General features: G+C 35.7%; 1 protein-coding gene across 1 annotated transcript; it reads right to left on the reverse strand.

The window, feature by feature from the left end:
- Window positions 1-1,000: 1,000 nt before the first annotated feature.
- Window positions 1,001-25,689, reverse strand: LOC132562598 (flavin-containing monooxygenase 5-like; the record flags this gene model as incomplete). Its single annotated transcript, XM_060227349.1, has 9 exons — window positions 1,001-2,726; window positions 3,794-3,927; window positions 5,534-5,719; window positions 7,639-7,788; window positions 8,057-8,165; window positions 9,205-9,375; window positions 12,339-12,465; window positions 19,571-19,732; window positions 25,520-25,689. Coding segments are annotated over 9 exons (1,399 nt in total), but the record flags the coding sequence as incomplete, so codon positions are not given.
- Window positions 25,690-26,405: the final 716 nt, after the last annotated feature.

A 26,405-nucleotide genomic window follows, 5' to 3' on the forward strand; every position in this document is an offset into this window, starting at 1 on the left:
TCAGTTCTTTAACATAAATAGAATAAAATAAATAAAATAGCATGAACACATTTCAATTAATTCCTAAATTTGTTTAGAGACAATTCATTGACAGAGCGTATCTGTCGAGAAATAACAGAAAAACCTACTGGGAAACTAAATGAATATCCGTAACGCATTCATGATAAGTTTGCAAATAGGTTTTTCTTTCATACCATCATGAAGTTAAAAATGTCCCTATCAAAGCTTTAACCAATTTCTCAGATGGGTTCAAAAACAAAAATAACACATAAATGTATAAATTTTTTAATGAAGGATTATTTCATAAGAAATCACTACGCATAACTGCATGACAGCCAATCCACATCATTTTCAGTCATTCAAAATTCAGTCATGAGTGTGCTTGTAACATTTGAAATGGCAATATGTAAAAATATAAGGCAACATATTTTCCCCCTCGTAAATCTGTTATTTATCCATTATGTTGTTTACATTATAAAATATTGGAATATTTTTTGATGTTGTAGTCAAATAATTTGTTTATATTACATCATTGAATGACAGAGCCACACACTGGGTGAATGCATAGACAGATATTTCATTTATACAAGAAAGAAGTTCCAACAGACCCACTGAAAGATAGCGTGTTGCCTATGACTCCTCCAGTCACTATTAGCTGGGCAGAGCTTGATTTATTTTATCAAGAAATTAAAAGAATACATCAATGAATCAGAAAGCTGCATTTTGCATCTATACAAAAAAAAAAATGAATTACCCATATTACCAGTTAAAAGCAAGAACAGTATTTCAGTGATTCAATGAATATAACAACTGGTTGAGGTAAAGTGATTTAATCACCATTCAATGTACAATGTTATGGGTTCTTTGGCATTCTAAAGATTTGGAACAATTCTGACAATAAAATACAAATAAAAATCAACATGAACTATAAATTAAAGTTCATGTAATATTTAAAATATATATTTCATTTAATATTTAAGTAAATATATATCAGCATCATGATATCATTAAAACAGAAGACTCAACATCAATGTTTTCATCTCAACAGACATAAACATCAATAATATTTTATCAGTGTACAATATTGATCACAGATTTATGAAAGTTTTCAACTTCATCATTCATATAGTTATACTTCAATTTCTACCTATATCAGAATTGCTTCGCAGTTCATAAAATTTTTCAAAATAACTATTACATTTATTTAGATATTACTTTAAAACTTAAATAATTGTCAAATTACGTATTTTATTTGTCAAGGTGTTGACAGTCTTAATTCTTAATCTTTTAACAAATGTTGTAGAATAAATAGACTACATAGCAAGTGTCTTTGAGAAATTAGCTGTATCTTGATTCAGAAGAGCAGGACCAATTTTTAAAGCAGCTTGCCACTTTAGTCATTTCCCTCGCCAAAATGCTATTTATGTTTAAAGAGACTGGACGACGTACTCTCTATAAATCAACACCAAATAGTCAGGGTCACTTTGTATCACCATATCTGTAAAGAAAGTTCTGTCATCCATTACAATACTTTTACTGTGTAATCAGTTATTTTTGTGGGTGATTTATTTTCATTGATTTTGTGGATACACTTCATATGTCCATGAACTTTTAAAATTAAGTTTAGGCTTATTTACCCACCAAATCAAATGTCTACATAATTTTGGGAGTTTTTTTTTCTTTTTTTTGGAAAAACTGTAAAAAAATTAGCACCCTGGTTCTATATGATTTTACAGAACTATCACAGTTATGATTCAATTAAATTCATTTTAAACAATTGCAGAAATTCAGTTTACTTCTACTCAGTCTGATCAGAATACAACCCTCAATATATATATCACAAATATCACAGGTTGAATGGCTATGCCGACCTTGGCCACTGCTTGTAAATATGGGCAGCATCTGTATTGACTAGGAATTTGTATAGATAAATCATCATAGTGTGTCGATCTTTCTCTCCCATCTACATTCACATGTAATCTAATTTACAAAACCAAACTGATGTTACAGCCTCTCCAGTAATACACAGCCATGCCAAGGTATTTACATCACCCATGTAAAATGCCTAGTACAGAATAAAATTGAATGTATATGAAGAAATTGTCTGTCTTAACAAAAACAATAGTGGTACTACTCCACAATAGCTCAGCATGCGTACAACATGACAACATAACAATTACTGTCATAAAAACAGCACAATTAAATACATATTAAATACGCCTGAAGGAAATGGAACAAAAAAATGTTCGCACAGAACTTTAAACAATTAAGTATTGATTTAAAACTTTCTGACAATCCAATTCACCCAAATTATAACATTAAAAAACCGCCTCCTGCAAATCATATATATTGAAAATAATTTGCATAGTGTCTTGGAACAATACAATCTATATGTCAGTATGTACTTATCTGCATCATATTTTCCAATTTCTGTTTATTGGTTTTAGTAATTGAACATTAAATATCATTTGGAAACAATGTTTATCTTTGAACCTGAAACATTTTAAAACTTGTATTGGCAGTAAATTTTGGAAATTTAGTGTGAACAGCATCCTGAAGAGAAGAACATTTTGTACAGTAAGATTGATATAATCCCGATTAAGATCATGCCAAAGACGTTCATAAGGTCAGTGATCGGAACCTTCTTAACGGCCTTAGTGGCTCCGCTCCATGAGTGAGGACCTTGTAGCCGCCACTGATAGGCTCCACAGCTGCCCCACAGCAAACTATTAACAACAATATATAATCATTTGTACTTATGTGATAAATGCTTATTAATATATTTATAGGAAAGGTGGGCTTATTATAGGACAATTAAATAGTTGTCATACTAAGCAGGAAAGGTGGGCTTATTATAGAACAATTAAATAGTTGTCATACTGAACAGGAAAGGTGGGCTTATTATAGGACAATTAAATAGTTGTCATACTGAACAGGAAAGGTGGGCTTATTATAGGAAAATTAAATGGTTGTCATACTGAACAGGAAAGGTGGGCTTATTATAAGACAATTAAATAATTGTCATACTGAACAGGAAAGGTGGGCTTATTATAGGAAAATTAAATGGTTGTCATACTGAACAGGAAAGGTGGGCTTATTATAAGACAATTAAATAGTTGTCATACTGAGCAGGAAAGGTGGGCTTATTATAGAACTATGAAATGGTTGTCATACTGAACAGGAAAGGTGGGCTTATTATTGGAGAATGAAATGGTTGTCATACTGAACAGGAAAGGTGGGCTTATTATAGGACAATTAAATAGTTGTCATACTGAGCAGGAAAGGTGGGCTTATTATAGAACTATGAAATGGTTGTCATACTCAACAGGAAAGGTGGGCTTATTATTGGAAAATGAAACAGTTGTCATACTGAGCAGGAAAGGTGGGCTTATTATAGAACTATGAAATGGTTGTCATACTGAACAGGAAAGGTGGGCTTATTATTGGAAAATGAAACAGTTGTCATACTGAGCAGGAAAGGTGGGCTTATTATAGAACTATGAAATGGTTGTCATACTCAACAGGAAAGCTGGGCTTATTATAGGACAATTAAATAGCTGTCATACTGAGCAGGAAAGGTGGGCTTATTATAGAACTATTAAATAGTTGTCATACTGAACAGGAAAGGGGGGGGGGGGCTGATTATAAGGTATATGCTTATTGCAGAATGCATTCAGTAAATTAAGTTCAGGTAATTAATAACCAAATTTTGGTACAAACCCTGTAATGTCAATGAATCAACATAGTTTAAAAACCGTCCCTGGTGATTCTGGTGAAAGAAAATATATCTTACTTCCAAATTAGACTTGGATTTTTCAAAAAACTTGGTTTTGCACCGATAAATCCAGCAATTTCATCATTGTAGATGACTGGGTCCCTCTGCAGTGTGTGTCTGGGTGAGTTGTAGTAACGACTTGATACTTCTTCCTGAACAATATTTTATAGACATAACAAGGTATAGGGTTAGATACCTCATTAAACTATTGGTACAATAATCTACATCAATTAGGTATTAACCATATTAGTCCATATATTCTGGTAATTGACTCCTCAAAATGAAAGATTACTACTTCAGAAAACATGCAATGACTGAATAAACAAATGTCTCTATACATTGTACATGATAATTAGTAAACGGCTTTTAACACCAGACTGCATTCCTATCAATTTTATTTTGTGTCAAGCAAAATTTCTTACATTTCATGAAAAAAAAAAAATTAGCTTGACTTCACTAGTGTAACTGTGGTTGTTTTCTGATATTAATTCTGGGTGCAATCAAAATAATTACTATAGTAAAGCCAGTTACTGGTTTAGTTATAATTTTGTTATATTTTTTAATTCATTTTGATTTCATTGTATCAATAAGTTCTCTTGTATATTTTAAAGAAAACTTAAAAACTTTAAATTAGTTTTTATCTAAAGATACGTGAAAAAATCATTTCTAAATGTTTATGCTCCCTGAAAATTTCCAGGAGAGTATAAAGTCATCGCTTTGTCTGTCTGTCTGTCCATCTGTCAGTCCATCTTTCTTTTCTTGTCAGGGGCATAACTTTGCCCACTGTTAAGAAAGGATCATGATTTATTTTGTCATACTAAGGCAATGTGTTGTGTACCAAATTCAGTTGTTCTACAGAATTATTGTTCTTTTTTCAAATTTTGAGTCCAACAAAGTTGATTTCAGGGAGCAATCATCAGTTTCACTGATGCTCCTGTATCTAGCTCAAATGCCAAAAAGTGCTATGTGAGCTAGAGGAATACAGCTTCACCTCATCCATCTGTCCTCTGACAACTTTTCCTATGCATTGCAACTGGTCACAAACAACTTATCAGTTTAAATAAAATTTGGTCTGAGGCATCCTTGGGGGAAGTGGGAACCAATTCTGTATAAACAGTGGGTCTGGCCTCCCTAGGGCCAGAGGAATTTGACCCAATAGAAGAAATGGAGAAAATTCCTTAAAATCCTACTCCTCTTGTAGGGATCATTGGATTTTGCCTATATTTGTTCTGAAGGATCCTTTGATGAAGAGGAATAAGATTTGTATAAACATTTGGTTTTGGCCGTTTAAGGATGGATGGGCAGGGCCCTGGATGTTGCCCCGATTTGGCCCAAAGCAAGCTTGAGTGAAGACCAATCAATTTGTAGAAATGTCCCGTAGGGCAGATGGGGTAGTGCTGAATAAGGGAAATAGGGCAAATCCATTAAAATCATTCTTAGGAATGCCTGGATTTAGTTCCAATTTGACCTTAGACATGCTTTGGTGAAGGGGATCAATTTTGAAAATTGATAATGTCATTCCCTAACTTGAAGGTAGGACAGAGAAATCACACAACGATCTGTTTTCTACATTGTATCTCCAACATACTAGAAATAGAATAATGAGACAAACATATTTTATGGATATCACTGAAATAAAATCAACCTTTCACTCTCACTGGAATTTGGTCATGCCTAGAGTGGATGTCTTATGAATTGCTACAAGCTGGCAGAACAACATACCTACACAACAAGTGTAAACACTAGACCATCACTGACCTGTTCCGACTTCATGCTGCCCATCATTTCAGACTTGGACGGAAGTTTGATCGTTCCTTTACATAACTCGGCAAACCAGCGTGCCTGTATCTCTGACATGGACAGCACACCTCCGGATGCTGGCTGGACAAATCCAACAAAAGCTAGAGTTGGACCAATCTCAGGGCTGAACACACTCTTGTAGAGCTACAGGAAATAACAGTATATATGTATACAATAAATATCTGTGTCGTGTATATAACCTGTAATAAGCCAGGATAGCCAATGAGATGATGGGCAAGACAACAATTTTTTTACATTTTTTTGCCATCTTGATTTCGGATCAGTCCAAAAAAGGTACAATGCACAACTAGGGACCAAGGGGAACCTGCATATGAAATTTGAGAAAGATCCATCCAGTACTTTCCAAGAAATAGCAGTAACAAACTTTTACATCCAAAATCCAAGATGGCCACCTGTCGGCCATCTTGAATTCGAATCAGTCAAAAAAAGGTACAATGCACAACTAGGGACCATGGGGAAACTGCATATGGAATTTGAGAAAGATCCATCCAGTACTTTCCAAGAAATAGCGGTAACAAACTTTTACATCCAAAATCCAAGATGGCCACCTGTCGGCCATCTTGAATTTGAATCAGTCAATAAAAGGTACAATGCACAACTAGGGACCATGGGGAAACTGCATATGGAATTTGAGAAAGATCCATCCAGTACTTTTCCAGAAATAGCGGTAACAAGAATTGTTTACGAACGGACGACGGACCACGGACGCAGGGCGATTTGAATAAAAGGATAAAGAATGCATTGTGGAGTTATGATGATAGACTACATGTTTCAAATATACATACAAAGCAGCAAATTTCAAACTGGCATCAAATAAATGGGAAATTTTACAAATGAAATATTCATTGATTGGTGATGAATAACAATTGTGTTTCCTAGTGGAAACTTTGGTATCTTTCACTTGTGCATCAAATTTTCCATCCAATGCGATGAAATAAAACTTCTTCATTAAGAAGCAAAGAATACATGTATTGTCTATTTATCAACTGATTGGTATCAGAGCAGCTTTAATAGATGTAAACAGACCTATTACTGAATAAAAACAGCATTTCTGTTTGTTCTGTAAAAAACGTTCAATTTGTCTATTGTGACCTGGGTGACACTGATCATACCCATGACTGGTTCATGACAGAATCAATAGTACAGTTCTGGTTAGCACTGCGCTAACCACCAAGTAGATAGCTGATTTTGTTTCTACCCTACTACATTTTAAAGGTAATAAGCCTATGCCGAACAGTAAGTTTATAATATTTCTCAGCACAACTAGAACAATGACAGGTCAGAAAGAGTCCCACTATGTGGCTGGAAATCCCCCACCCACCATCAGACACACACACCCCAGATTGAGATTACCAGCAAGATCTTAAGTATATTCTGCCACAAAAGTCAAGAAAGCTGTTATGAAAAGAAAAAAAAAATTATCTCAGAGGGCATCCACCATTGTTGGATTTTTATTTTTTTCCTTTCTTTTCTCTTCTTTGTTTTTGCTTTGAATGATAAGAAATTTGAACATTAATCCTTTGCAGAAATAGTGATAAATATCTGTAAATGCCAAATCTAAGATGGTCAGCTGGAAGTCATTCCGGTTTTTTTCTGATCAGTCCCAAGATCAAGCAGGCACAACCAGAGATAAAGAGGAATCTACATATGAAATTGGAGAAAGATCTATCCAGTACTTCTCATGAAATAGTGATAACAAACTTTACTAGATGAAATCCAAGATGGCAGCCAGTTGACCATTTTGTTTTTCTGATCAGATTACTATAGGGCAACTGCACTTTCCTGTGGGGCCCTTATTACCTACAAATACTTCTTCAATGTTCTGTATTGAGCCCATCCTGATTTTGAGATAACGTGTTGGTCCTTTGGATAATATGGGATAAATACCATACATATGAACATTTATATACTAAAATTCTGATAAACTTGAGTATTTAGGACAGTTTTGTTCTACTGTATCATTTTGCAATTTCCTTTCTCACAACATAACTATACGTCTAAAGGCTGGATATACAGAGAAGATTGATGTTACAACTGTGCACCTTTACAGCATTAGTATCTCTGTCCAGTACCATGTTCTGTAGGTCATCACTGAGGAAAGGAAGGTCAACCTTGTACCCTGTACAGTAGATAATATGGTCAAATTCAGCATGCTCTCCATTCATAAAGAAGACTTCTTTGTTTTCTATTCTCTACAATAAAAAGGAATAAAGAAACTTTTAAGGCTATCTACCAGTAACAACATATAACAACTGTATTTTATATAAAATTGTGTGACCTGTATCTTAATGATGGTTAGTTGGTTAAAGGACTTTTTGTCTCTAGACTTTACTATGTGTTGTCTTACTGACGAATGTAAGTGTTCTGACAACATGCAATATCTTAATGATGACCTTGACATATAATGAATGACCTTGAGGTATAAGGTAATGTGAGGTGTATCTGAACAGAATCTCTCACCTGTATATTTGGGACGACCTTGACTTCATGTCGCTGTATGTGATGTATGAGTGTGGGGCTGACAGTTGGCTGCGTCTGGAGAGCATGCATCTTTGGGTTTAAGTTCCACCTATGAAGTACAAAGCTTTAGGACTAACCTAAGAGGAACTTTGATACCAACCAGAATATCAAAATTTGTTGTGAAATGAAAGTATAGTACATGAAAGCTGTCCTAGTGTGCAATTGGTTTTATTGTGGGAGGAAACAGGAGTAAGTGAGAAAATCCATGTGGTCGGGTAGGTAGCCACACACCTTTTCGCATTGGTTTTGGCAATCCAACCCCAAACAGTGTCTAGTTAAAAAGCAAGTGGGTAAACCACTGATGTGCCACTCAGAGTTTTCAGTTTGAATGGAAGTGAATATGTGCATTCACTGGCAATTATTCAGAATATACAACAGTGAAAACTGCTCAATTCATTTCAAAAGTAGTATGATTCAGATTTTATATAATGTACTTTACCATTCGAATTTATCAGGTATGTGACAATGAAGAAATTTATTGAATTATAGTGATAATACACCTCCCCAACCAGATTCCAACCATTCTTTTGATCACTTTTTTCTCACTTGCTTTCTAGGTTTACAAATTTAGGCCCCTAGCCTCATTGAGGAGCCCTAGAAGGATGATATAGCTAACGAAGCAGACTAATTTATTATTTGGATCTTCTGAGTCTAATTCTAATTCTACAATCATCTCTAAACAATACATATACATATATAAAATTATGTTTAAAATTGGTGCTCGACAATATCAAAGAAAAATATTAATAACATAAAATTATGTCACCATCCAACTTTTAGATTAAGATTTATTTTCATCCACAATTAAGGATGTCTAACTGACGCATATAAGCAAATCCAATCAAAATTAAATACAAACTTATCGAATCCTGAAATCCTTACCTCTGACTCTGATCATCACCTGCACTTAGGCAGGTCACACTCTACCAACTGAACCTGAATTATCCAAACCCCCTACCCCCAACTCCCTCGACCCTCCTCCATTGTTTTGTGTAATGGTTAATCACATGTACACAAAATGACATACAAATACAGACCATGATTTAAGTTGTAACAAGGATTCTGCAGTAATAAGGTAATTGTCAGACCTTTTTGGATTTCCTGAAATCAATTTGATGACAGTCTCTAAGATGTAAGTGGCAAATTTCCATGGTAACCTAAGAAAGACTCTACAGGCATATAGGTCTGCCGGATAGCCTAAGACGTAGTTAGAAAAGACCCAAGCTCCAGACCTGGAACTGATGTACACAGCTTTACACCTGTAATACAAATACACAATAAATCAGTACACAATAAATCAGTACACAATAAAATCAGTACACAATAAATCAGTACACAATAAAATCAGTACACAATAAAATCAGTACACAATAAATCAGTACACAATAAAATCAATACACAATAAATCAGTACACAATAAATCAGTACACAATAAATCAGTACACAATAAAATCAATACACAATAAATCAGTACACAATAAAATCAATACACAATAAATCAGTACACAATAAAATCAGTACACAATAAATCAATACACAATAAATCAGTACACAATAAATCAGTACACAATAAATCAGTACACAATAAAATCAATACACAATAAATCAGTACACAATAAAATCAATACACAATAAATCAGTACACAATAAAAACAGAACACAATAAATCATTACACAATAAATCAGTACACAATAAAATCAGTACACAATAAAATCAGTACACAATAAATCAATACACAATAAATCAGTACACAATAAAATCAATACACAATAAATCAGTACACAATAAATCAGTACACAATAAAATCAGTACACAATAAATCAGTACACAATAAATCAGTACACAATAAAATCAATACACAATAAATCTGTACACAATAAATCAGTACACAATAAATCAGTACACAATACAAGAGATCCCAGAGGGATCTTGGCGCCCACCATTTGAGGATCTGTTTTCAGTTCTTGATGATTTGTTTATTTTTTTTGTGTGTTACAGGTGTTGTAAATGTTCATGAACTGGTCTTCATTGAATGTACTCAATGATGGCACAAGATATTTTTATTAAGCACCTATTAGCAAATATCATTTGAAAAAGATCCCAAAGTATTATTAGATAGCAGTCAGTTACAGGTGGATAATGGACAATATGCTTGTGCTGTATTACTGTCGACACCCAAGATGGCTGCCTGTGGGCCACCTTGATTTCAAATCAGTCCAAAAAAGGTACAATGAACAACTAGGGACCAAGGGAAACCAATATCTATGAAATATCAGAAGGATCCATCCAGTACTTCCTCAGATATAGCAGTAACAAGATTTTACTCTCAAAATCCAAGATGGCTGCCTGTCAGCCATCTTGATTTCGGATCCGTCCAAAAAGGTATAATGCACAACTTGGAACCAAAGGGAACCTGCATATGAAATTTGAGAAAGATCCATCCAGTACTTTCCAAGAAATAGCAGTAACAAACTTTTACATTCAAAATCCAAGATGGCCACCTGTCTGCCATCTTGAATTCGAATCAGTCAAAAAAGGTACAATGCACAACTAGGGACCAAGGGGAACCTGCATATGAAATTTGAGAAAGATCCATCCAGTACTTTCCATGAAATAGCGGTAACAAACTTTTACAGCCAAAATCCAAGATGGCCACCTGTCCGCCATCTTGAATTCGAATCTGTCCAAAAAAGGTACAATGCACAACTAAGGAACAAGGGGAAACTGCATATGAAATTTGAGGAAGATCCATCCAGTACTTCCTCAGATATAGCAGTAACAAGATTTTACTCTCAAAATCCAAGATGGCTGCCTGTCCGCCATCTTGAATTCGAATCAGTCTAAATAAGGTACAATGCACAACTAGGGACCAAGGGGAAACTGCATATGAAATTTGAGGAAGATCCATTTAGTACTTTCTCAGAAATAGCGGTAACAAACTTTTACTTCCAAAATCCAAGATGGCCACCTGTCGGCCATTTTGAATGCGAATCAGTTCATAAAAGGTACAATGCACAACTAGGGACCAAGGGGAACCTGCATATGAAATTTGAGAAAGATCCATCCAGTTCTTTTCCAGAAATAGCGGTAACAAGAATTGTTTACGGACGGACGGACGGACCACGGACGCAGGGCGATTTGAATAACCCACCATCTATTTGAATAGATGGTGGGCTAAAAATCAGTACACAATAAATCAATACACAATAAATCAATAATAAATCAGTACACAATAAATCAATAATAAATCAGTACACAATAAATCAATACACAATAAAATCAGTACACAATAAATCAGTACACAATAAATCAGTACACAATAAAATCAGTACACAATAAATCAATAAACAATAAAATCAGTACACAATAAATCAGTACACAATAAAATCAATACACAATAAAATCAGTACACAATAAATCAATAAACAATAAAATCAGTACACAATAAAACAGAACACAATAAAATCAATACACAATAAAATCAGTACACAATAAATCAATAAACAATAAAATCAGTACACAATAAATCAGTACACAATAAAATCAATACACAATAAATCAATAATAAATCAATACACAATAAATCAGTACACAATAAAATCAGTACACAATAAATCAATACACAATAAATCAATAATAAAATCAGTACACAATAAATCAATAATAAATCAGTACACAATAAAATCAATACACAATAAATCAATAATAAATCAATACACAATAAAATCAGTACACAATAAAATCAGTACACAATAAATCAATAATAAATCAATACACAATGAATCAATTCAGAAAAAAAAGATGAAAGAACCTTTTACTTTCGAATGTTATACTTTTTTTCTTATGAAATTTCATTATCATAAAGATAATTTTCAATAATGCACAATTTTATTCAGATAATCCTGGAACATTTTCTTTATTATATTACAATTCCACTTAATTCACTATTTCTATGCAGAATTTCACTAGATTATTTAATCAATACTGATTTATTACATATGTTGCCATTTTCTTATCAACTACAAACATTTGTTTGAACAGGATGACCAATTAACAAGGGTCACATTCAAAATAACCTTGAAATATTAGGACAATTAACCTAGCTTATCAAAAACCCAATCAATAAATTGTTCTATGTGCCAGGATCAGGTCTAATTTGAACTTTTCCAGTTACTGACAAGTTTTGTAAATAATATTGCTGTATTTACAATAAAGCCATACCTGCCAACCGAAGCACAGTTAACGGCAGCATCGACAGCACTGTTCCCAATACCGACCACTAACACACGTTTTCCTACCATACCATTAGACAGAGCATCATTAAAGTCTACAGAATGAATTGCTTCCCCTGAAATTTTAAGATTTGTACAAGATTAAATGAAAATTTTGAAAATACAGTCAAACCTGCTTTTAAGGCCATCTGTAAACGACAAATACTTGTTTTTCTACCCTAATGGTTTTCAGCCCTGACGTATTTATTGAACCTCTCAATAGAGGTCACCTCCCTATCAAGACAAATTTTCTGTGCTTGCTTCAGTGGCCTTTGTAGACAGGTTTGACTGTATAACATTAAACAACAGCTGAAGTTAAAAAGAAAGAAAATTGACTGCATTATTAAAACTAGTGATCAAAATTATAACACAGCCACAATTCACCACACTAACAGGTAATGTAGACATCAAAATTACAGAACGGACATTCAATATAACTGAAATATCTAATAGGCAAAATTAAAAAATATACATGTATAATATATCACAAAACAAAATGCAGAAGTGTCTTATGATGTTAATTTCACAGGACATAAACAGGGATTCTTCAAACCAAATTTGGACAAAGTTCTGCCATTCCTAAGACTGATAAAATCTCAGGAAAGAGAGTCAGGAAATTCCTCAGACTGATAAAGTCTTAGGAAAGACAGTCAAGAATTCCCTCAGAGTGTAAAAGTCTTAGGAAAGACAGTCTGGAATTCACTCAGACTGATAAAGTCTCAGGAAAGACAGTCAGGAATTCCCTCAGACTAATAACGTGTCACAAAAAACAGTCAGGAATTCCCATAGACTTATAGAGTCTCAGCAAAGACAGTCAGGAATTCCTTAAGACTCATAACGTCTCAGGAAAGACAGTCAGGAATTCCCTCAGAGTGATAAAGTCTCAGGAAAGACAGTCAGGAATTCCCTCAGACTGTAAAAGTCTCAGGAAAGACAGTCAAGAATTCCCCCAGACTGTAAAAGTCTCAGGAAAGACAGTCAAGAATTCCCCCAGAGTGTAAAAGTCTCAGGAAAGACAGTCAGGAATTCCCCCAGACTGATAGAGTCTCAGGAAAGACAGTCAGGAATTCCCTCAGACTGATAAAGTCTCAGGAAAGACAGTCAGGAATTCTCTCAGACTGATAAAGTCTCAGGAAAGACAGTCAGGAATTCCCTCAGAATGATAGAGTCTCAGGAAAGACAGTCAGGAATTCCCACAGATTGATAAAGTCTCAGGAAAGACAGTCAAGAATTCCCTTAGAGTGTAAAAGTTTTAGGAAAGACAGTCAAGAATTCCCTCAGATTGTCAAAGTCTTAGGAAAGACAGTCAGGAATTCCCTCAGACTGATAAAGTCTCAGGAAAGACAGTCAAGAATTCCCATAGACTTATAGAGTCTCAGGAAAGACAGTCAGGAATTCCCTCAGAATGATAGAGTCTCAGGAAAGACAGTCTGGAATTCCCTCAGAATGATAGAGTCTCAGGAAAGACAGTCAGGAATTCCCATAGACTTATAGAGTCTCAGAAAGACAGTCAGGAATTCCTATAGACTTATAGAGTCTCAGGAAAGACAGTCAAGAATTCCCTCATATTGATAAAGTCTCAGGAAAGACAGTCAGGAATTCTCTCAGACTGATAGAGTCTCAGGAAAGACAGTTAGGAATTCCCATAGACTTATAGAGTCTCAGAAAGACAGTCAGGAATTCCCATAGACTTATAGAGTCTCAGAAAGACAGTCAGGAATTCCCTCAGAGTGATAAAATCTCAGGAAAGGCAGTCAGGAATTCCCTCAGACTGATAACTTCTCAGGAAAGACAGTCAGGAATTCCCTCAGACTGATAAATTCTCAGGAAAGACAGTCTGGAATTCCCTCAGAATGATAGAGTCTCAGGAAAGACAGTCAGGAATTCCCTCAGACTGATAGAGTCTCAGGAAAGAGAGTTAGGAATTCCCATAGACTTATAGAGTCTCAGAAAGACAGTCAGGAATTCCCATAGACTTATAGAGTCTCAGAAAGACAGTCAGGAATTCCCTCAGAGTGATAAAATCTCAGGAAAGGCAGTCAGGAATTCCCTCAGACTGATAACTTCTCAGGAAAGACAGTCAGGAATTCCCTCAGACTGATAGAGTCTCAGGAAAGACAGTCTGGAATTCCCTCAGTATGATAGAGTCTCAGGAAAGACAGTCAGGAATTCCCATAGACTTATAGAGTCTCAGAAAGACAGTCAGGAATTCCTATAGACTTATAGAGTCTCAGAAAGACAGTCAGGAATTCCCTCAGAGTGATAAAATCTCAGGAAAGGCAGTCAGGAATTCCCTCAGACTGATAAAGTTTCAGGAAAGGCAGTCAGGAATTCCCTCAGACTGATAAAATCTCAGGAAAGACAGTCAGGAATTCCCTCAGACTGATAAAGTCTCAGGAAAGGCAGTCAGGAATTCCCTCAGACCGATAAAATCTCAGGAAAGACAGTCAGGAATTCCCTCAGACTGATAAAGTTTCAGGAAAGACAATCAGGAATTCCCTCAGACTGATAAAGTTTCAGGAAAGGCAGTCAGGAATTCCCTCAGACTGATAAAATCTCAGGAAAGACAGTCAGGAATTCCCTCAGACTGATAAAGTCTCAGGAAAGGCAGTCAGGAATTCCCTCAGACCGATAAAATCTCAGGAAAGACAGTCAGGAATTCCCTCAGACTGATAAAGTTTCAGGAAAGACAATCAGGAATTCCCTCAGACTGAGACATTTCTCTGTTACATCCACATGCCAACAATGATATGGGTTAGAAAGTTATCCGATTTCTCTCTGCTTATTTAGGGACAGTGTAAGGACACCTATCAATCCCATTGATAATAATGGAGTGAAAACAGAATATTTCTGAGAATGACAACTGTATTCCCACTGCATGTGGTAGCATCATGACATTCCCTGGAATTTTCTGAAATTCTCGTCACTAAAAATTCATTAAACACACTGACAAGGTCATTGTTGACAAAACAGTCCTACATGCCTAGTCGTTATGGTGACTGACAATCTTAGACAAAACAGTCCTACATGCCTAGTCGTTATGGTGACTGACAATCTTAGACAAAACAGTCCTAGATGCCTAGTCGTTATGGTGACTGACAATCTCTTCGGGCAGTCATTAGGTAAGAGAATGTCTTACTGAGCTTCTTATAGCCAGGGTCAATTTGAGGCCAGGAAACTGGTGGCTATCACTGAATAACACGTTGGATACACAGCAAATGAAACAAAGTCACTGGCCCACAGACAAAATGACAACATGACAGTTGGGGATACATACCGTATTTATTCCAATAAACGCCCCGTCTCTAATAAACGCCCCCCCACCTGTTTTCTCAGTAAATTTCAACAACTCAGGAGTCAGGTTACAAAGCTTACCTTTTAATAAATTTTAAATTCCTGGTATCCATGAACATGAACAAATGAATTTTGGCACATGAAAATTACACCGTCACGACATGTACACAAGTAATATCAATTTAATCCTTGGTTCATTTCAATATACTGCAGGCCTAACGGCCGGGACTGCCATACGAACTACTGTCTTCACTTTCACTTTCACTTTTGCCAGTCTCGCTTTCACTCAGTTCTATTTGTGGAATAGAAGGTGCGTTCACATCACCCATTAAATTTTGCAAAACATCATCTGCAGCTTGGACATCCTTTTCACTAAACCCCTGGAATTCCTCATCGTCAGAATCATGCTGGAAAATATGATCCTCGCTACTGTCCAGCGAATTTGTGATACCGCATTTTTTTAACGATCTTCTGATTGTGTCCGGGCTAATGCTATCCCATGCTGTCTTGACCCAATACAACATTACAGCTTTAGATGGTGCTTTACGATTCCCTGCTTTGGTTTTCTCAATGGGGCCACTGAAACACCATTCGTCATACAACTCTCCAAGTTTTTGTTTGAAGGCTTTATTCCACGACACATCGGCTGGCTGTAGCTTACATGTACATCCTCCCGGTATAACAAAGATGTCTGAATTATATTTTTGACGAACCAGTTTTTTTACATCTTCAGTAAGATGACCACGGAAAGCGTCCCATACTAATAACCGCCTAGCTGTATTATTCACACCCCAGAGTTTTTTTAACCAAACTTTTATACTTTCCTCGTTTGCCCAGGATTTTTGTCCGGCCCCGCACATGTATACCACAATACCACTTGGTATGTCATCTTTCGGAAGGGGACGAATACCTGGCATGTGCACAAGGGGGGCGATTTTAGTCCCATCGGCATATGCTGCCAGTGTCACCGTTATTTTTTGTTTTTCATGGCCAGTACTGTAAACTCTGACCTCCTTTTCCCCCTTTATTGCCAATGTCCATTTTCCTGGCATGTCAAACCACACTGGGGTTTCGTCCATGTTAGCGATTTGGCTATCGAGGTATTCTCGTAGCCGATGCATTCTTAACACGAAATTAAAAAAACTGTCAATACGATCATCAATTAATGAAACTTCATGTTGTGCCACATACGTAGATCGCCTGAACGAAATGTTATGTCTCTTTTTGAATTTAGAAAACCATCCATATGAGGCTTTGAACGATTGACTACCATTTGCCTTATGCATACGCAGGGCCTCAAATCGCAATGCTTTCCCAGTCACTCGTATTCCGGCCTCCCGTCTGTCCTGTAGCCATCTCATCAGATTTTTGTCAATATCTTCATATCTGACATGCCTCCCACCTCTTTTACAGCGTTTAGATGTTTTAGAAAGATTTTTAAATTTTCCTTTGTTTTGACACCAGTCCCGCACTTGTTTTCTGTCAACACGAAACACTTTCGCGGCGGCATGTTTACCCTTCTCCTCTGCGAAGGCAATTTCCTTTTGCCCCAGACATTGTTATCAGGTATGTGGGATTTATTAAGAAACAGACTGGCTTATATACTGCTGTGTTTTTTTTTATTTTGTTATGCAAACTAGGCCTACAAGCGATGATGAACATTCACTCAGTTCTATTTGTGGAATAGAAGGTGCGTTCACATCACCCATTAAATTTTGCAAAACATCATCTGCAGCTTGGACATCCTTTTCACTAAACCCCTGGAATTCCTCATCGTCAGAATCATGCTGGAAAATATGATCCTCGCTACTGTCCAGCGAATTTGTGATACCGCATTTTTTTAACGATCTTCTGATTGTGTCCGGGCTAATGCTATCCCATGCTGTCTTGACCCAATACAACATTACAGCTTTAGATGGTGCTTTACGATTCCCTGCTTTGGTTTTCTCAATGGGGCCACTGAAACACCATTCGTCATACAACTCTCCAAGTTTTTGTTTGAAGGCTTTATTCCACGACACATCGGCTGGCTGTAGCTTACATGTACATCCTCCCGGTATAACAAAGATGTCTGAATTATATTTTTGACGAACCAGTTTTTTTACATCTTCAGTAAGATGACCACGGAAAGCGTCCCATACTAATAACCGCCTAGCTGTATTATTCACACCCCAGAGTTTTTTTAACCAAACTTTTATACTTTCCTCGTTTGCCCAGGATTTTTGTCCGGCCCCGCACATGTATACCACAATACCACTTGGTATGTCATCTTTCGGAAGGGGACGAATACCTGGCATGTGCACAAGGGGGGCGATTTTAGTCCCATCGGCATATGCTGCCAGTGTCACCGTTATTTTTTGTTTTTCATGGCCAGTACTGTAAACTCTGACCTCCTTTTCCCCCTTTATTGCCAATGTCCATTTTCCTGGCATGTCAAACCACACTGGGGTTTCGTCCATGTTAGCGATTTGGCTATCGAGGTATTCTCGTAGCCGATGCATTCTTAACACGAAATTAAAAAAACTGTCAATACGATCATCAATTAATGAAACTTCATGTTGTGCCACATACGTAGATCGCCTGAACGAAATGTTATGTCTCTTTTTGAATTTAGAAAACCATCCATATGAGGCTTTGAACGATTGACTACCATTTGCCTTATGCATACGCAGGGCCTCAAATCGCAATGCTTTCCCAGTCACTCGTATTCCGGCCTCCCGTCTGTCCTGTAGCCATCTCATCAGATTTTTGTCAATATCTTCATATCTGACATGCCTCCCACCTCTTTTACAGCGTTTAGATGTTTTAGAAAGATTTTTAAATTTTCCTTTGTTTTGACACCAGTCCCGCACTTGTTTTCTGTCAACACGAAACACTTTCGCGGCGGCATGTTTACCCTTCTCCTCTGCGAAGGCAATTTCCTTTTGCCCCAGACATTGTTATCAGGTATGTGGGATTTATTAAGAAACAGACTGGCTTATATACTGCTGTGTTTTTTTTTATTTTGTTATGCAAACTAGGCCTACAAGCGATGATGAACATTGTACGTTTTTGACTGAAGCTGACACGATTGACATCGTGTCATTTCATGCAAGAATTCAGGTTATCAGAATGCAATTGACAACAATGTTTAAAGCTACAACGATGTTGGAAATACTGCAATTTTCAAATGCATTCTTTGCTGAGTAATTTGTTAGTTTGTTAAACAATGGTTTTAAGTGGCAGCCATGGCATGTCACGACCAACAAATTATGAAATTTTGTGTTCTATTAATCGCCCTCTGTCTGAAAAATTTCACGCCCCCGGGGCATTTATTGGAATAAACACGGTATATCAGCTTCTTGAGAAATACAAACTGCCCAGTTAGGATCAAACCATACATTTCAGATCTTCACCTCATGCTCCTAATTCTGCTTCCCTACCTACAACAGTCTTATGTGTGCCCCGTTGCCTACCTACAACAGTCTTATGTGTGCCCCGTTGCCTTCCTACAACAGTCTTATGTGTGCCCCGTTGCCTACCTACAACAGTCTTATGTGTGCCCCGTTGCCTACCTACAACAGTCTTATGTGTGCCCCGTTGCCTACCTACAACAGTCTTATGTGTGCCCCGTTGCCTTCCTACAACAGTCTTATGTGTGCCCCGTTGCCTACCTACAACAGTCTTATGTGTGCCCCGTTGCCTACCTACAACAGTCTTATGTGTGCCCCGTTGCCTACCTACAACAGTCTTATGTGTGCCCCGTTGCCTACCTACAACAGTCTTATGTGTGCCCCGTTGCCTACCTACAACAGTCTTATGTGTGCCCCGTTGAAAATTTGATCATATCTTTATTAGTTTTTGTGAAGGATGAAAATCATGGTTTCCTTTCACTCACAATACACATACCTTTGAAAGAGTCCTGGCCTGGAAACTTGGGTAAGCTAGGCTTAGCATGATGCCCTGTAGCTATAGTAAGAAACTTGGAAATGAATACCTCTGGTTTGTTGATTGATTTTAAAGTCATTCCGTCTTCACTAACTTCCTTGGAAGTGACCTTCCATTCCTTCCCTAAACAGTGTGAGTCACACAAATAAAAACAAAAGTAATATTAACACAGACAGGTATAACAAATATGCTAAGTAATGAGTATACACCTATCTATCTACACTTTTCACTACAACCTCTATACACCTATCTATCTACACTTTTCACTACAACCTCTATACACCTATCTATCTACACTTTTCACTACAACCTCTATACACCTATCTATCTACACTTTTCACTACAACCTCTATACACCTATCTATCTACACTTTACACTACAACCTCTATACACCTATCTATCTACACTTTACACTACAACCTCTATACACCTATTTATTAACACCTTTCACTACCTCTATACACCTAATTATCAACACTTTCCACTACAACCCCTATCAACACTTTACACTACAACCTCTATACACCTATTTATCAACACCTTTCACTACCTCTATACACCTATTGATCAACACTTTACACTACAACCTCTATACACCTATTTATCAACACTTTACAATACAACCTCTATACACCTATTTATCTACACTTTACACTACAATCTCTATACACCTATTTATCTACACTTTACACTACAACCTATATACACTTGTTTATCAACACTTTACACTACAACCTCTATACACTTATTTATCTACACTTTACACTAAAACCTCTATACACCTATTTATCAACACTTTACACTACGACCTCTATACACCTATCTATCTACACTTTACACTACAACCTCTATACTCCTATTTATTAACACCTTTCACTACCTCTATACACCTAATTATCAACACTTTCCACTACAACCCCTATCAACACTTTACACTACAACCTCTATACACCTATTTATCAACACCTTTCACTACCTCTATACACCTATTGATCAACACTTTACACTACAACCTCTATACACCTATTTATCAAAACTTTACAATACAACCTCTATACACCTATTTATCTACACTTTACACTACAATCTCTATACACCTATTTATCTACACTTTACACTACAACCTATATACACTTGTTTATCAACACTTTACACTACAACCTCTATACACTTATTTATCTACACTTTACACTAAAACCTCTATACACCTATTTATCAACACTTTACACTACGACCTCTATACACCTCTTTATCAACACTTTACACTACAACCTCTATACACCTATTCATCAACACTTTACAATACAACCTCTATACACCTATTTATCTACACTTTACACTACAACCTCTATACACCTATTTATCACTTTACACTTTACACTACAACCTCAAATACACCTATTTATCTACACTTTACAATACAACCTCTATACACCTATTAATCAACACTTTACACTACAACCTCTATCAACACTTTACAATACAACCTCTATACACCTATTTATCAACACTTTACACTACAACCTCTATACACCTATTCATCATCTCTTTACACTACAACCTTTATACACCTATTTATCAACACTTTATACTACAACCTCTATCAACACTTTACAATACAACCTCTATACACCTATTTATCAACACTTTACAATACAATCTCTTTGCACCTAATTATCAACACTTTACACTACAACCTCTATACACCTGTTTATCAACACTTTACACTACAACCTCTATACACCTATTTATCTACACTTTACACTACAACCTCTATACACCTATTTATTAACACCTTTCACTACCTCTATACACCTAATTATCAACACTTTCCACTACAACCCCTATCAACACTTTACACTACAACCTCTATACACCTATTTATCAACACCTTTCACTACCTCTATACACCTATTGATCAACACTTTACACTACAACCTCTATACACCTATTTATCAACACTTTACAATACAACCTCTATACACCTATTTATCTACACTTTACACTACAATCTCTATACACCTATTTATCTACACTTTACACTACAACCTATATACACTTGTTTATCAACACTTTACACTACAACCTCTATACACTTATTTATCTACATTTTACACTAAAACCTCTATACACCTATTTATCAACACTTTACACTACGACCTCTATACACCTCTTTATCAACACTTTACACTACAACCTCTATACACCTATTCATCAACACTTTACAATACAACCTCTATACACCTATTTATCTACACTTTACACTACAACCTCTATACACCTATTTATCAACACTTTACACTACAACCTCAATACACCTATTTATCTACACTTTACAATACAACCTCTATACACCTATTAATCAACACTTTACACTACAACCTCTATCAACACTTTACAATACAACCTCTATACACCTATTTATCAACACTTTACATTACAACCTCTATACACCTATTCATCATCTCTTTACACTACAACCTCTCTACACCTATTTATCAACACTTTATACTACAACCTCTATCAACACTTTACAATACAACCTCTATACACCTATTTATCAACACTTTACAATACAATCTCTATACACCTAATTATCAACACTTTACACTACAACCTCTATACACCTGTTTATCAACACTTTACACTACAACCTCTATACACCTATTTATCTACACTTTACACTACAAACTCTATACACCTATTTATTAACACCTTTCACTACCTCTATACACCTAATTATCAACACTTTCCACTACAACCCCTATCAACACTTTACACTACAACCTCTATACACCTATTTATCAACACTTTTCACTACAACCTTTATACACCTATTTATCAACACTTTACACTACAACCTCTAAACACCTATTCGTCAACACTTTACACTACAACCTCTATACACCTAATCATCAACACTTTACACTACCTCTACACACCTATTTATCAACACTTTACACTACAACCTCTATCAACACTTTACACTACAACCTCTATACACCTATTGATCAACACTTTACAATACAACCTCTATACACCTATTTATCTACACTCTACACTACAATCTCTGTACACCTATTTATCAACACTTTACACTACAACCTCTATCAACACTTTACAATACAACCTCTACACACCTATTTATCAACACTTTACACTACAACCTCTATACACCTATTCATCAACACTTTACACTACAACTTCTATACACCTATTTATCAACACCTTTCACTACCTCTATACACCTATTTATCAACACTTTACACTACAACCTCTATCATCACTTTACAATACAACCTCTATACACCTATTTATCAACACCTTTCACTACCTCTATACACCTATCTATCAACACTTTACACTACAACCTCTATACACCTATTCATCAACACTTTACACTACCTCTATACACCTATTTATCAACACTTTACACTACAACCTCTATACACCTATTGATCAACACTTTACACTACAACCTCTATACATCTCTTTATCAACACTTTACACTACAACCTCTATACACCTATTCATCAACACTTTACACTACCTCTATACACCTATTTATCAACACCTTTCACAACCTCTATACACCTATTTATCATCTCTTTACACTACAACCTCTATCAACACTTTACACTACAACCTCTATACACTTATTTATCAACACTTTACAATACAACCTCTATACACCTATTTATCTACACTTTACACTACAATCTCTATACACCTATTTATCTAAACTTTACACTACAACCTCTATACACCTATTTATCAACACTTTACACTACAACCCCTATACACTTATTTATCTACACTTTACACTACAACCTCTATACACCTATATATCAACACTTTACACTACAACCTCTATACACCTCTTTATCAACACTTTACAATACAACCTCTATACACCTATTTATCAACACTTTACACTACAACCTCTATCAACACTTTACACTACAACCTCAATACACCTATTTATCTACACTATACAATACAACCTCTATACACCTATTCATCAACACTTTACACTACAACCTCTATACACCTATTTATCATCTCTTTACACTACAACCTCTATACACCTATTTATCAACATTTTATACTACAACCTCTATCAACACTTTACAATACAACCTCTATACACCTATTTATCAACACTTTACAATACAATCTCTATACACCTAATTATCAACACTTTACACTACAACCTCTATACACCTATTTATCTACACTTTACACTACAACCTCTATACACCTATTTATTAACACCTTTCACTACCTCTATACACCTAATTATCAACACTTTCCACTACAACCCCTATCAACACTTTACACTACAACCTCTATACACCTATTTATCAACACCTTTCACTACCTCTTTACACCTATTGATCAACACTTTACACTACAACCTCTATACACCTATTTATCAACACTTTACAATACAACCTCTATACACCTATTTATCTACACTTTACACTACAATCTCTATACACCTATTTATCTACACTTTTCACTACAACCTATATACACTTGTTTATCAACACTTTACACTACAACCTCTATACACCTATTTATCAACACTTTACACTACGACCTCTATACACCTCTTTATCAACACTTTACACTACAACCTCTATACACCTATTCATCAACACTTTACAATACAACCTCTATACACCTATTTATCTACACTTTACAATACAACCTCTATACACCTATTTATCAACACTTTACACTACAACCTCTATACACCTATTCATCAACACTTTACACTACAACATCTATACACCTATTCATCAACACTTTACACTACAACCTCTATACACCTATTCATCAACACTTTACACTACAACCTCTATACACCTATTCATCAACACTTTACACTACAACTTCTATACACCTATTAATCAACACCTTTCACTACCTCTATACACCTATTTATCTACACTTTACAATACAACCTCTATACACCTATTGATCAACACTTTACACTACAACCTCTATACACCTATTCATCAACACTTTACACTACCTCTATACACCTATTCATCAACACCTTTCACTACCTCTATACACCTATTTATCAACCCTTTACACTACAACCTCTATACACCTATGTATCAACACTTTACAATATAATCTCTATACACCTATTGATCAACACTTTACATGACAACCTCTATACACCTATTTATCTACACTTTTCACTACAACCTCTATACACCTATGTATCAACACTTTACAATATAACCTCTATACACCTATTTATCTACACTTTACACTACAACCTCTATACACCTAATTATCTACACTTTTCACTACAACCTCTATACACTTGTTTATCAACACTTTTCACTACAACCTCCAATATATATGGACATAAGCTTAAGAACTTTATAGCATCTTTTTGTGAGAACACTGCCACACACTGTTAATACACATTTAAGCAGTAATATAATAGTCAAGCATATATATAGCATCATAAAACTTTTACTTCAGACATGATTATATACTAAAATTGGAGTGCACAAGAATGATATATTACAATAACATTTTTTTCTTACGATATATTTATTTCAATATTGTTGTTTTGATAAACAAGTTTATAATGTTTATTGCTGGGATCATTGTCTAATGAGCAGCTAGGGTCATTTTGAGGTAGGCTCTCCATGTTAAAGCTGGTGACTACCTCGCTGAACAACATACAGGAGGCCCATCACAGACAATCCTAAGCCAAAAGACATGACATCACAGAATAATGCCATCTCAGCTTCCTTACCTGTGAAGCTATCAAATCTCCACACCTTGGGACTTCACCAGAGGTTAAGGAGTTTGATGCTCTGCCAACTATCACTGTTTGTTGAGAATTATAGTACAAACTACTGGAATAACTGCCTTACCTAGCCTTTCAACCATCAGCACTTTCCGATTAAAATGTATATGTTTGTAGACATCAAATTTCTGGCAGTAGTCCTGAATGTACTTGGCCATGTCAGTGTTGTGGGGGAAGTCCGGAGTATCCTCCGGGAATGGATAATCGGAGAAACAGTAGTTGTATTTGGATACATTTCTGGAAAAAAAAAATCATCTGTTTTAACTTGCCGGGTTAAGATTTTATTTGGTAGACAGACTCTAGACTATTTCCAGATCGAAGTATTGGAGTATAGCCTGCAGTTTATTTAGGTAAATAGATTTGGTTTTGTCCAGTTTAAGTACAATTGAGTTTGTAAAAACATGGATCCAAGAGAGCATGCGAATGAAATCCTAGCATGACCTATCCAGTACATCTCTCTTAGACAAAAAAAAAAAAAAAAAAAAAAACGATTTCAAACTATAACATTAAAATTCAAGGAAAGCAATCTATTGTTCATTTAAAAAGAAAATGACCACCTGATCAGTCCAAAAAATTGACAATGACTAGGAGTCAAGGTGAACCTACAACTAAAATTTGAAAATTATCCCAATTCTAACTATAAAATCCAGGACCAAGATGGCCACAGACATAAAGGAGATTTTATTTCCCTTGTCAGTCCCAAAATAAGCACTGCACAGCTATATAGAAAGGTCATATATGGGAAACCTATGAGGGGAAAAAATGAAAATGATCCACTTATATATATACCTCTGAAGAAATAATGATAATCTACACTTGTGATAGTCATCTGTAAACCATTCTACTTTTCAAATCTGTCCTGAAATACAATACATCCAGGGAACATAGATAAAGAAAACTCAACCCAAAAATACAGCAAGAATTGTTTACTAGGGACGGACGACATATATACC

Source organism: Ylistrum balloti, unplaced genomic scaffold, assembly GCF_031769215.1.
Source record: "Ylistrum balloti isolate Yb309-2 unplaced genomic scaffold, AGI_CSIRO_Ybal_v1 Utg371460, whole genome shotgun sequence".
Classification (NCBI taxonomy): domain Eukaryota; kingdom Metazoa; phylum Mollusca; class Bivalvia; order Pectinida; family Pectinidae; genus Ylistrum; species Ylistrum balloti.